Below are 14,117 nucleotides of genomic sequence, written 5' to 3'. Positions count from 1 at the left end.
ATGCTGAAAGAAGGCCAATTAATGCATTCACACCAGGGAACATTCTCCTCATCTCCAAGAAGTACCTGCAACCAATCCTGAAGAAAATAAACCATCACTTAAGGCAGCAGCTAGGCAGGTCCCAGAAAAGTTGCTTTAGGGACAAACACTAAATAAACACACTTGTAACTGCAACTGTCAGAAACCATCAACTTATCTTAAAACGTTTGTGTCTCAAATTCATGCACAACCAAAAGTGAAGGAAAATAAAGTTGAATGACCTTTAATCCCACCCTCCAACTGATCAGATTGTTTGTGACAAGCCTCTAGCTCCACCTTCCCTGGCTGCTAGTGATTTTTAATCCAGTGATATGCTGATTGTTAATGCTGGCAAACTGACACATGGGTTGAAATGCTCACTATCATCTTAAAGAGCTAGTAGTTATCATATATCAGGATTAGAATGATTGGTGGTGTGAGAAATGGAAATGCCACACTGATGAAGTAGGGAGTGCACTTCTGAGTTTGGAATTGAGGTGTGTCATTTGGACAGGAAGCTTTATCTTGCAATCAGCTCATGCTGTAACTAAAAGCGAGTGCTGTTATGGGAGAATTGTTTCATTCCCAGCAGTGACATTCCTTAAAAAAATATATAACTTCACCCTTCCCAAAATATATAGTGACAATAGGTCCTACCTTGAGTTCAGGCAATAAATCTCAATGACCTGACAATTTCCTCACCATGTCAAATTGGTTCAGTTGTTAGCACTTTTGGATCCAAGTCAAAAGGTTCTGGGTTCAAGCCACTCCAGGACTTGAGCATGCAATCTAGGCTGACACTCCAGTGCAGTACTGAGGGTGTTCTGCATTGCCAGATGTGCCATCCTTTGCATAAGATGTTAAAACAAGACCCTGTCTGCCTGTTCCAGTGGTTCACGTGAACGTTAAAAGGCCCTGTCACACTGTTCAAAGACAAATAGGGTGTTTTGGATAATAGTTTTCTTTCAACCAACATCATTAAAAAAAAAATACAGATTAACTATCATTGATCTCATTGCCATTTGGTTTGTGGGATCTTGCTCTGTACAAAATGGCTGCAGCATTTCCCTACATAACAAGTCAATTCAAAGTAGGTCATTGTATATGAAGCAATTTTACTTGTTCCTGAGAAATGTGATAATGCAGATCAATGAAAGTCTTTTCCTTATTCACAAGTACATGAAATAAAGTCCTGGAAAAATCATCACAGAGTTCAGTACAGTTTTGTTGCAATCAGTTTTGAAATAACAATATGTGGCTATGTTATATTCGAGCAGCAAGTGACCTTCCTTCCTAGCAGCATGCAGAAAAACCAACTGGGTACTTGTATAATAATAGAGAAATAATTGAGGAGAGGAAGTGTTTATGTGTTGATGGATAGTCCTCTAACACAGAGGGATCTGTGTCTCTTATTATGTTTCCAACCTATGAGTTCTTGGATGGTTTAGCCTGCAGTGTAGCAAGTAAAATGTGGTCCAGTTCCAACTATGCAACAGAAACAACTTGCTTTTTATATAACACTCCTCACATAAAACAATATTTCACAGTGCATTCCTATGTAGAATCACAAAAAGATCAAGATATAAGAGGTGCCCTGAGGTTAAATTACTATAGAATTGACCAACTATTATGAGTGTATCATTACGGAAAGGGTAGACTAATAGATGCGGATATAAGGGGACCACCCTGGGGAGTTATAAAAGAAGCCCGATACCAAAGAGGCTACAAAAAGGTTCCAGGAAGCCATCATTTAAAAAATATTGTTGATGATTGCAAATTAACTCTGTCAGTCACCATTTATGAGATTTTTTTCCAACTCTCACCCTTCTTTCAGTAAATTAATAACATTTTAATTTGTGTTTTTATTTTTTTCAACTTAATTACTGAATATAAATAAAATGGCATCCCTGTACCTTATAAAAAATTAAACTATGACTGACAATGAGAATTATAGTCTAAGACGCAGGTATACAGTAACCAAATGGTTAAACCTCCCTATGTTGTCTATTACCCTAATTGTACCAATGCAAAGTTAACTGTAGTATATATAGGAACATAGAAACATAGAAGATAGGAGCAGGAGTAGGCCATTTGGCCCCTCGAGCCTGTTCCGCCATTTAATGAGATCATGGCTGATCATCCAAATTCAGTACCTGATCCCTGCTTTCTCCCCATATCCCTTGATTCCTTTAGCCTTAAGAAATATATCTAACTCCTTCTTGGATATATTTAATGAATTGGCCTCTACTGCCTTCTGTGGTAGAGAATTCCACAGGTTCACCACTCTCTGGGTGAAGAAATTCCTCCTCATCTCTGTCCTAAATGGCTTACCCCTTATCCTTAGACTGTGCCCCTGGTTCTGGACTCCCCCGCCATCGGGAACATCCTCCCTGCATCTAGTCTGTCTAGTCCTGTTAGATATAGTCTGCCATTACTAAGTGTTGACATTTCAGATTGGCAACTGAATGTGCACACTTTGTACTTGTGCTGCAAGTGGCATTTTTGGGCACTTTCACTTCTGACAAGCTATTAAGTTTCTTCAGTAATGTTCCAGCAACACTTAGCCACCTCAAACAGTTGGCAGGACAACATAGCGCCTTTAAAGTGTCCCGGCAGGAGCTGTATGCATCAAATATACATAGAAGAACTGTTGTTTCATTATAACATGCCATGAAATAAAATGTGATATTGTTGTAGCATGAATCGCATCACATGGCGCAGTTGCACTTAGATGTGAATCGCGTAGTACAACACCATTTCAGTTTCCAGCACTTGATTCAACCACGGGAGCCTGTTGTCCACATGAAGCAGAACAACTGTCGCAGTCAACAGATATATTGAGAAGGTCTCAAGTACGGTATGGATTATAGAAAATAACATCAGTCATTCCATGTTATAAAGTAGTAGAGTAACACATTTTATACTCCTTTTTATTACAGTACTGCCTCGAAAGGCAGAACTACAATATAAACAAGGATATAAACATATCACTGGAGGCACAGAATACCAAGGATGCTCTGAGACAAATCATTGGTGGTGGCAATCAGCAAAGGCCACCCCTGCCAGCACTGGCTGATGGGCTGTACTGATAGCATACAGATCAGCCATGATCTAATTGAATGGTGGAACAGGCTAGAGGGGTTGAATGGGCAACTGCTGTTCCTACGATAGCTCCACCACATCCCAGCCATTCCTATTTACAAGCCAGAAATGTGATTTTTTACATTACAGTTTTCACAATGCTGGCGTATATATAGCTTAGCCTGATGCTGAGGAAGTTGCATAGCCAGAAAGGCAAGGTCACTAGCCCTTTATCGTGCAATGTGCAGTTCAAGTTTGCTGTCAGCTCTTGGAATCTGTTGTACAAAAAGAGCATTTTAGCAACAAAGACTTCAGCACCACATCGCTCAATGGCTTCCACTGGAAACAAATTTGCAATATCAATGGGATATCAGTGTAACAGAGAAAAAAATGATCTAGTTTCACTCATATTTCTTCTGTGTGCTACTGCCTGTAACGCAATGTATGTGTACCACAGATTGAAATATGATGGCCTGGAGTTTCCTGGAAAGTTTTGGCGCAATTCGGCTTTAGAGCGGCGTTACGGCATTTTTCAAAGAAAATTTGCACGTAACTGATTTACACCAGTTTTACGTTGAAACATCGCTATGCGTGAATTTCCTGCAATTTTTCTAACTGAATGGCGGAATAGGCTCGAGGGGTTGAATGCCTATTCCTGTTCCTAATGTTCTCAGTCCTTAACTGCAGTCAACATGCGTGGAGTATCACACCTTGAAAATCGCTGGTCAGAATCTATGATCAGAGAATATAATACAGACGCCACAGAATTGGTACACAGATAATGTCAGAACACGTTGTGTACATGACAGACAGCAGAGCAGTTTGCAGTCAGTGAGTGCGAAGTGATAGGATTGAGCTGGCTCCACTTTAACAATGTGTTAATGCTGTGGTTACTACAGCCATCAATCATCCGGTCCACAGCTGGCATTACAAATCTCCAGCCCTATCAGCTCTTAATTATCTAGCTGGCACTCAGCTCCCCTCTTCTGACAATCTCTTCACTCATTTCAATCTGTGCATGAAATATAGGTTATCTCACCAGTGATAGTGTGTGTGTGTGTGTGTATGGAGCGAGGTTACAGTTTTTCACAAGTGTTTAAAAGACAGAACTCACTAGTGCTGCAGGCATGAGTGAATAATAAATGTGGTCTCCGTGAGTTAAAGAATAATGTGGCAACATATTTGGCTGCAATATTTCATTTATTCTACGGCCATTGTTTAGAATGGGTGTAGAGCCACGGAATGTGGTAGTAATTGTTAAGTGATTAGGAACATATGTTGATTGTTCCTTTCACTGCAGTTAATGAGCACTTTAGGTGCAAAAAATAGCCTAACAATTTAGAGGAGTGGAGAATGGCAGCATATTGTAAAATTTCAGAGCAGGCTTGAAAAACAGATAAATGACAAATGGAAGACATCAGTATCAATTATAACTTCTTCAATAGCCTAAAATTCAGGAAATGTCAGTGAACATAATCAGCAGAAATAGAACCGCAGTGTCCAATAAAAAAATAGTTTAGTTGGGTGACGGGACAAAAAAATATATAAAAATTAGGAAAAAATTGAATAAACATAGTTTTGAAATCTCAATGATAAAATAGAATGCATTTTATATTGTTAACCTGTTATTTTAAATGTGTGTTATCCCTTCTTTTGATATCTTATACAGCTTTCCAGGATTGAGATAATCACATATTTCCTTTAGAACAAATATATGGGAAGGACCAATTGACCTTTTCTCATTTCAAGTTTTCTTACATGATAACAAATAAAAGAAGTTAATGACCACAATTACTCCCAAATTAAAAATATAATATTCAGCATACACTATAAATTAACTACCAAAAAAACTGTACCTTAATTTTCATTAGCTACAAAGAAGATTAACATCTAATTGGTGTAAAACGAATTATTTCTCTTGATCATGCTGTTTTCTTATAATTTTTTGTTTGCCAATTTTCTCCCCTCATTTTCTGAAGGTGTTGACTTCCTTGCTGGGGTCTGGTTCCATGGGCATAGGTCACCCTCTTGTACCTTGCCCAAGTGGCCATTTTCCAGTGAGTGCCAGCAGACTATTGGACCATGAAAGCATCACAGCCACCTCTAATCCTGTCCTTATCCAATGTCCACACACATGCACTTGCAGTCACTGGATTGCAATCAAAAGTGGGAGCTTATTTCGTTCCGAACCCCAGGGTGCTCTGGTCTAATTGTACCTCCCCTACCAGCGGTCCAGATATCTGAGGTCTTCCTGTCTGTATTGCTCAGCCACCCACTTGATAAACTAACCAATCTATCAGGGAAAGCCTGATCACGTTCCTTCTAACAGATAGGTCACTCAGGTTAGGACCTTTCACAATCAGCCCATAGATATTTTAGCAGATATTATTTTAAAGGGAAAGTTTTGATTTTTTTTTCATGGAGAATTTTCCTGCCGCTTAATTCCTGGAACAGCCAAGTGGCTGTGAAATTTTCCTTCCAAGGTCACCCATGCTGGCCACTGGGAAAGTTCATGCTACTGAAAATGTAAAGCCTACTGCAATATAAAATACAGTAATACAGTTTTCATGGCTCTCTTCTAATGTTTAATAAAACATTTTAAAATGCCGTTGTGTGGCACAGACTGCTTGCTGGCTTGATGACCTCACTGAACGTGTCACTGCTCACTTGTAAAATGACATTCCAGTCAAATCAGCCCATCCCAGCAGTACCATTTCACCCAGTCAACACTGCCCACTAAAGCCCACAATATCTTATTTTGATGTGTTTTAAATTCACATTATTCGCAATATCCTAAACAAATACATTCAGTGATATTTTGAGAGGTGCTGTTTTCCCCTCTTGTATCTTGTCAACTTTGAAAACTAGACTTTGTAGTGACAGTGTCCACTTTAAAGAGGTATTAATGCAAAATGGGAATAATAAAGAACAAACTCTTGTAGAGAAATATTAATATTTCCACAACAAAGCTGAATCAAATTGTGACGCGTGGAGTTTACATTGTGAAGAGTGCTTGTGGAGAATTCTAGCAGCATTTAAACTTGAATTTGTGGCCATAATGTAGCACTGAGAAACAAGAGACAATTCCAATACTTCAGACAGACTAATTAATTGGTGTGTGAATTGAACCTTGGCTCTCAGCTTGCTGATTTCTCTCTCAAAGGAACACCCTTAAGACTACAATTGGCATTTGGCTAATTTTTGTGTCTTGATAGATAATATTCTAATTTTTCACAGGCATTACTCTTATCACTAATCATAGACTGTGTGCTCAGTATGTATACATTAGTTATTGTATGGAATAGCTATACAATGATTGGCAGATCATTTGTATTATTACTATAGGTGTGCTAACAAGCTTTATGAAGTTAGGTGTATAAAAAGGTTTCAAAGTCAAAACTTACTAGTAACTTTTTAGAATAAGGAACAAGAGCCGCTGAAATTCTGTACAGTCAGTTTCAATTTATAGCACAGTGTGTACTGATATTTGAATGCAGCACATAAAGGTATAATGCATCATTACTATTCCTTTGTAATTCTAATGACGTACTATAAATAAGCCCGATTTTTATATTTTTGTAGGCCCTATACTCCGGAATTCTCTCCCTAAACCTCTGCGCCTCTTTCCTCCTTTAAGACGCTCCTTAAAACCTACCTCATTACCCTAATTTCTCCCTGTGTGGCTCCAGTCAATTTTTTTTGTCTTATAACACTCCTGTGAAGCGCCTTGGGACGTTTTACTTCTTTAAAGGCGCTATATAAATACCAGTTGTTATTTTTCACTTGTGAATGGCATGAAATGGTTAATAGTTGTTGCCCCAGTGATCCCTACACAGGGAACCCCGCCGTTTTAATGCACGTTCCATTAACCTTTCGTAATCAGTTTGATTCTTCGTATCCTACTGAATAGATTCACACATCACTAAGCATAACACATTTCTATTTAAAACAAAATGACTATTATTTCTACCGGCACACTTACTAAGGCGAAGACAGCAGCGCACTTTCAATTTTTGTAAATTAAGTAGGCAATTTACTAAACCATTACCGACACACACACACACACACACAATATAAGAAAACCAATCACACACAAATAAACCGAGGAGATACTGGAAGCTTTTTGAATAAAATACGAATTATGAGTCACAGGAACAATTGGGATGGAAAGCCTCACTTCCTAACAGCACCTTAACTAAAGCTTTCTGACACCGCTGCCGAACATTGGCGACGCCGGCAACATTTGCCAGGTTGTGTGGGGTTAACATGCTCGTCACACGTCTGTCCGTTCATGTTGGAAGCCGGGTTAGCGAGACTCGGCTGCCATAAGCGGGTGGTCAGATGCTGGCCCGTGTCCCCAGGCAGACGGTGTTACCCTGCCTGCTCCCACCCGCTCCCTCGCATCCCTTTCCCCGAGGGCAGCCAGCCCAATAAATGGCAGACAGCACCAGAGCAACATACCAGGACAAAAGCTCACGTTCGCCGCTTATCGCTGTGTTCATTTAGCCTCAGAATAACCGTGTGTGTGTGTGTGTGTGTGTTTGGGCTGTTTAAGCAATACTTCGATCACGACTGTCACTGACTGGGTCTTCTAGCCCGAGCTTAATAGAAACGGATTTATCGCTTAAAACCACAGAACCCTGCAAAAGTCCGTGTGCTCTTTCTTTGCACTGCCTGGGAACCACACGTGTAAGCGGCTTCTACCGCCGGGACAAATATTGCTATCATTCCTTCCCAGAGCCAGCACCATTGGATCCGGGAATCACCATCAGTTGAGTTCAATCTAAACGTCTCTTTCAGACACACCGCTGTCATTGTTTAAAGCGAAGCTTCTCCCTGCCTCTCTGAGTTAGTGGCCCTCCTTCTGTCGGATGCGCTGTCTGGTCAGGGCTGAATAATGAGACACTGTGCCAGGAGCACGGCTCGGGAATTTGTGGGGAAAGTCGTGGATGTCGCTATTAAAATAATACAAGTGGTAGGAAGACAGGACCATATTATTAGAAATGTGATCGGAACGTGTCGCCTTTTAAAGTACCCGATCTCTATAGAGTCCGCCCCCAGCGCTGGTCCCTAACTTGGTCCCAAACTGTCAATTCCGCTCTTTTGTGCGGTAGAATTCTTCCTCAGCAGAACGAGCAGACACTCTGCCCCAGCATCTTCTGTTATTTACACCCACTAAGTTGGCCCAATAGAAAGTGACAGATGTTTTGCTCGAAACAACTCAATATTAAACGCCAAGCACGCCTCAAACTGGGTATCGCATTCAACACTTTCACTAACTCCATCTAATTGCAGCCGGCTGAGCGGATCTTGCCTACATTTCAACACGCGGTGGATTTTTGTTTTCCCGATCCCAACTTTAAAAATCAAACTATTTAATACATTTAATCGTATATTGGCGATACGAGTGTAAAAATAGAACTAATCACAACGTTAATGCATTCATTTTTATCATTCTTAAACGAACAGATATTTGTATAATGTTGTTGATTGTAAATTATGTGTAATATTTGAATAGACAGATGAAACGCACGGGAATCGTCTAGGCAGCCTTTTGTAGAGACAGTACATCTAACTGGACAGTTCCAAGTCATCTTGATCGATGGATATTTTATATATGTGTGTATATATTATATATATATATAAATGTGTATATGTGTATATATGTATGTACATATATGTATCTGTGTATATGTATATGTATATATAAATGTGTGTATATATATGTATGTGTATATATGTATATATAAATGTGTGTGAATGTATATGTGTATATATATATGTGTGTAGGTGTGTATATATATGTGAGTAATATAAATATATTTGTATATCTACACAAACAGCGCGACGCCTTCATTAGCGATGTGAAGTCGGAGAGTAGAATCGAGCAGAGATCCCTGTAGAGACAACAGGGGAGATCTTTTTTTGGTGGGGGAGGGGGCAAAGTTATAATCATTGCAGCAAAAGCTCCAGTCTTGTTATTTTAACGCATTATTTTTTTAGCGTTGGCTGAGAGAACTTCACGCTGAAGGGGGGGGGGGGAAAGCTTGTGATAGTTTGGGAGTTCCACAATTTCAGATTGTGTTTTGTAGAGAGTGTCGCTGATGAGATCACTGCTCAAGCGCTGGAAAACTGACACTGACAATTTTACAAAATCAAAATATTTCAATTGCTAATAAGTGAACGGCATGCTTGTAAAACTGACCGCAAGTTTTGCTGCTCTTTCCCTTCCACGCACAACTAAATGAACATTCACTTGAAAAAGATAATTTTATTCATAATTGTTTTCATTTTCAATTTAATGTTTGATTATTTCCACTCACCAATTTAAATGTAAAAATTAAAGGGAGGGAAAAATCTCTATTTGCACTATCAGTTCCGGCTGATCACCTTCATTGATGGAACAGTGCAGCGGCATAATACTGAGTGAGAGTTTGTTTACCTCAACATATACAATCCGGAATATGCTTTAAACAAAACATTTCAGTTAAATAGCCTCAAGTTATGTTTTGATTGATTGACACTTCAATTGCTCAAATTATCCAGTGGCCGGGAAATTTGTCTGAACGTTGCGCTGTGATCCCGCTCAATTCACCATCCCCCCCTCCTCGCCCACCACAGTGACCGACTGCCTTTAATTCGACTTTGACGTTAGATTTTGAGCCCAACCGATTCCCATCGCGCAGAAAAACGCAGTAACGTTTTATCTCGAAAGTGTCAAACTTGTTTTCCGATACCAGACCTCCCCCTCCCTTTCCTCAGGAAAGCTCTGCAGTGACCCACACTGGTCAGATTTCCAGATATTTCGACTAATTGAATAATTACTGCACGGTGTGTATAATCACAGCTTTTGCCTCCTAATGCTAAATGGAATAAAGCAGGCTCCTGTTTATATAATTCCACCCCACCCTCCCTGTATTGCAAAACGCAAAGCCTGAAAATGAATAAAATCGAATGTGAAATAAATGCACATTTCAAAAAATCTAGAATGCGCGCATGTATTGTTACAAATAAATCTTTGTACAGGGAACTAGAAACCAGACTGAAATCTTCCAAAAACTCTGCCGAACTCGCACGCGTAATTAACACGAAGCAGGAAGCAGATTGTGGATGGTCAGCAAGTTTCCGCAGACTGTCAGCTGAAATTGAATTCAGCACAGAATTTCCTCCCAAACTTTTGAGTTTACGCCGTAACGCTGATGCGTGGATAGAACGTTTACTGAACAAGAAGGAGCGGAAAAGTTTACTTATTCGCAATAACTAGGTGCCTACGAATGCACTATGTCGATCAACCAAACGGAAAATGCACTTAATCTAATCTTGGAGCAATTCGTTTAATTATTATTTCGAACGGTGCATTTTAATAGAAAAGACACGTTTAATGTTATCAGTGTATTTTAAGGGAGCCCGCACTGTTAGTTATATTCAATAATTTAACTCGTTACCAATACATAGTTACAATGTAAACCAAAACCCAAAGCCATGTTATAACTGTGTATCTTATACTTGTGTTAATCTAGTAACTTTGCATTCGAGATATGGGAATAAGTTTTTCAGTCAGATTCTTTCTCCCTCTCCCAACCACAATCAACAGATTTTTACCAACCCATCGAATTTTACAAAGTATATTTACGAAGGACTTGATTCTTTTTTCCTTATAATAATGATATATTTGTCACTCCCGAAAGGTGAAACTACGTCTGTGCCTGAGTTAGACATCATTGTTATTTGTGGGGAAGATCCTTTCCCCTATAAATGAGCTGTGGAGATACATTCGTCTGTACTCGTCCAACTGTCAACATGTCCATATGTGTAAATAGTTAAATAAAAGGTGAATTAAAACCGAGTTCTCCCCAACCCCAAATAGGCGAGTATGAAAAAGTTCCATTTTCTCCTGTCATTCTATTGACTTCAGCATTCCTGTATTTCTTCCTCGTTAGTTTGTCTTTTAGTTAATGAAGTCATTTCAAACTCAAAAAGTAGAAGAGGATTTTAATCGTGGGTTGTAATTTACAAAGAATACAGGGCAAAATGTCAATTATTTGCTGAGTATCTCAAGACCACATATTCATCTAACCGGCCAGCTGCCTTTATATGACAGTTAAAAACAATCAGCAATGTAAAACAAATAAAATCCAACAACACAATAGACAATCAGTTGTAAAAGTTTCTCCCCAAATTGATCTTTGTGTGGTTTGTAATTTGCTTCACGCAGCCCTCATTGAGATCAACTATGGGCTAGAATTTAAATAATGGCCAAACTTTCACAACTTGCCTTTAATAGAAATACTTGGAAAGGTGATGCCAGGAAGCATTCATGAATCATTCAATCTGTCGTTTGAGAAGACACTTCACAATATAAACAGAACCTCTCCCTGTCGCCACAGTCGCTACCCTATTTACTGATTCGCATCTTCGAAGTGTGGGTGAGATTTCTCCCCAGCCTACGCGTTCCTGCTGTATGTGACTGTCTTTATACCCCCTCTATGGATCGATCACCTTACGGTACCAATGCATCAATTCTCAAAATAACAGAGGGCAAAAACCTGGTTTAAAATCATTCCCTGCATTCCTGCCTTGTTAACCTTAGAATCCCATCTTAAATAAACTTTCTCTCCTCTCTTTAACCTCTGGCTCTCCAGTAGATTGATTTTATTTAGTGATTATTTCATTGCAATAATACTTATGATAGCGTTTAAATATTACAGTGATAACATTATACGACCGTGGCTGAAGTTGTTTGATGTGCTCGGCTTGATAAATTAATGTTGTTAAATTGCGCCCTTGACCACCTTAAAAGATGATGGCAGCGCAGCCTCTTGCTGTACAGTGCCACCCAGTCGGTGTGTACTGGACCGGCTCTAATACTTCAGCGAGGAAAACTGTTCAGATCTCGCTTTTTAATGCTTACCTTCATTTGCAGAATGCCCAATCGATTGTGCCGCGCAGATAACACAGCAGAGGATCAGAGGGAGAATGCAGATTTGGAAACCCAAGGCCATTTTGGAGCTGTGATCGGTTGTGAGTGGAGCATATCTCTGTGAAGCATGCCAGCAATGATCTGAGGGAGCTGTGATCGCCGTGGAAGTTACCATGCACAGCTTTCAGGGTGATGTCAAGTTTGACACTACAGATAAGGAGGAGTCAGCACTGCCTTTCTACTGCCAGCAGAGGGCCGCGACTGGGTCCTAAAGCCCACCAATCCAATATTAGAAAGCCATCTGGTTAGGGTATTTAAAAGTTCAATGTCAATAGATCTTTTTTTTTGTTTTCAGTGGTCCAAAGCTAATCATTTCTAAACCTCTCCCCTTGCACTCTCTTTGTTAATGTTTAATATGATTACAATTAAGGTACTTTATACTGAAAATAATGTGTGTGTGTGTGGTGTGTGTGTGTGTGTGTGTGGGGTGTGTGTGGGGTGTGTGTGGGGTGTGTGTGTGGGGTGTGTGTGTGTGGGGGGTGTGTGTGCGGGGTGTGTGTGTGGGGTGTGTGTGTGGTGTGTGTGTGTGGGGTGTGTGTGGGGTGTGTGTGTGGGGTGTGTGTGTGGGGTGTGTGTGGTGTGTGTGTGTGTGGGGTGTGTGTGTGGGGTGTGTGTGTGGGGTGTGTGTGGGGTGTGTGTGGGGTGTGTGTGTGGGGTGTGTGTGTGGGGTGTGTGTGGTGTGTGTGTGTGTGGGGTGTGTGTGTGGGGTGTGTGTGTGTGGGGTGTGTGTGTGGGGGGTGTGTGTGTGGGGTGTGTGTGTGGGGTGTGTGTGTGTGGGGTGTGTGTGGTGTGTGTGTGTGGGGTGTGTGTGGGGTGTGTGTGTGTGTGGGGTGTGTGTGTGGGGTGTGTGTGGGGTGTGTGTGGGGTGTGTGTGGGGTGTGTGTGTGTGTGTGGGGTGTGTGTGTGTGGTGTGTGTGGGGTGTGTGGGGTGTGTGTGTGTGTGGGGTGTGTGTGGGGTGTGTGTGTGTGTGTGGGGTGTGTGTGTGTGTGTGGGGTGTGTGTGGGGTGTGTGTGTGGTGTGTGTGGGGTGTGTGGGGGGTGTGTGTGTGTGTGTGTGGGGTGTGTGTGGGGTGTGTGTGTGTGTGTGGGGGGTGTGTGTGTGTGTGTGTGGGGTGTGTGTTGGGTGTGTGTGTGGGGTGTGTGGGGTGTGTGTCTGGGGTGTGTGTGTGGGGTGTGTGTGTGGGGTGTGTGTGTGGGGTGTGTGTGTGGGGTGTGTGTGTGGGGTGTGTGTGTGTGGGGTGTGTGTTGGGTGTGTGTGTGTGTGGGGTGTGTGTTGGGTGTGTGTGTGTGTGGGGTGTGTGTTGGGTGTGTGTGGGGTGTGTGTGTGTGTGTGTGGGGTGTGTGTTGGGTGTGTGGGGTGTGTGTGGGGTGTGTGTGTTGGGTGTGTGTGTGTGTGGGGTGTGTGTTGGGTGTGTGTGTGTGTGGGGTGTGTGTGGGGTGTGTGTGTGGGGTGTGTGTGTGTGGGGTGTGTGTGTGGGGTGTGTGTGGGGTGTGTGTGTGGGGTGTGTGTGGGGTGTGTGTGGGGTGTGTGTGTGGGGTGTGTGTGTGGGGTGTGTGTGTGGGGTGTGTGTGTGGGGTGTGTGTGTGGGGTGTGTGGGGTGTGTGTGTGGGGTGTGTGTGTGGGGTGTGTGTGGGATGTGTGTGTGGGGTGTGTGTGTGTGGGGTGTGTGTGTGGGGTGTGTGTGGGGTGTGTGTGGGGTGTGTGTGTGGGGTGTGTGTGTGGGGTGTGTGTGGGATGTGTGTGTGGGGTGTGTGTGTGTGGGGTGTGTGTGGGGTGTGTGTGTGGGGTGTGTGTGTGTGGGGTGTGTGTGTGTGGGGTGTGTGTGGGGTGTGTGTGTGGGGTGTGTGTGTGGGGTGTGTGTGTGGGATGTGTGTGTGTGGGGTGTGTGTGTGTGGGGTGTGTGTGGGGTGTGTGTGTGGGGTGTGTGTGGGGTGTGTGTGTGGGGTGTGTGTGTGGGGTGTGTGTGGGGTGTGTGTGTGGGGTGTGTGTGGGGTGTGTGTGTGGGGTGTGTGTGTGGGGTGTGTGTGGGGTGTGTGT

General features: G+C 42.0%; 1 protein-coding gene across 2 annotated transcripts in view; it reads right to left on the bottom strand.

The window, feature by feature from the left end:
- The window catches only part of epha3 (eph receptor A3), a 268,070-nt gene extending 255,836 nt beyond the window's left edge, over positions 1 to 12,234 (bottom strand). For both annotated transcript variants that reach the window (XM_086007038.1, XM_086007039.1), the window contains exon 1: positions 12,011 to 12,234. In XM_086007038.1, the coding sequence (XP_085863164.1) occupies positions 12,011 to 12,194 (184 nt within the window). In that variant the 5' untranslated portion in view covers positions 12,195 to 12,234. The remainder of the gene's footprint in view (positions 1 to 12,010) is intronic.
- Positions 12,235 to 14,117: the final 1,883 nt, after the last annotated feature.

Source organism: Somniosus microcephalus, chromosome 14 (genome assembly GCF_052327205.1).
Source record: "Somniosus microcephalus isolate GS21.2 chromosome 14, FLI_Smic_1.0, whole genome shotgun sequence".
Lineage (NCBI taxonomy): Eukaryota > Metazoa > Chordata > Chondrichthyes > Squaliformes > Somniosidae > Somniosus > Somniosus microcephalus.
Note: the sequence above shows the minus strand (reverse complement) of the source record. Positions and strands in the feature narration are given on the sequence as shown.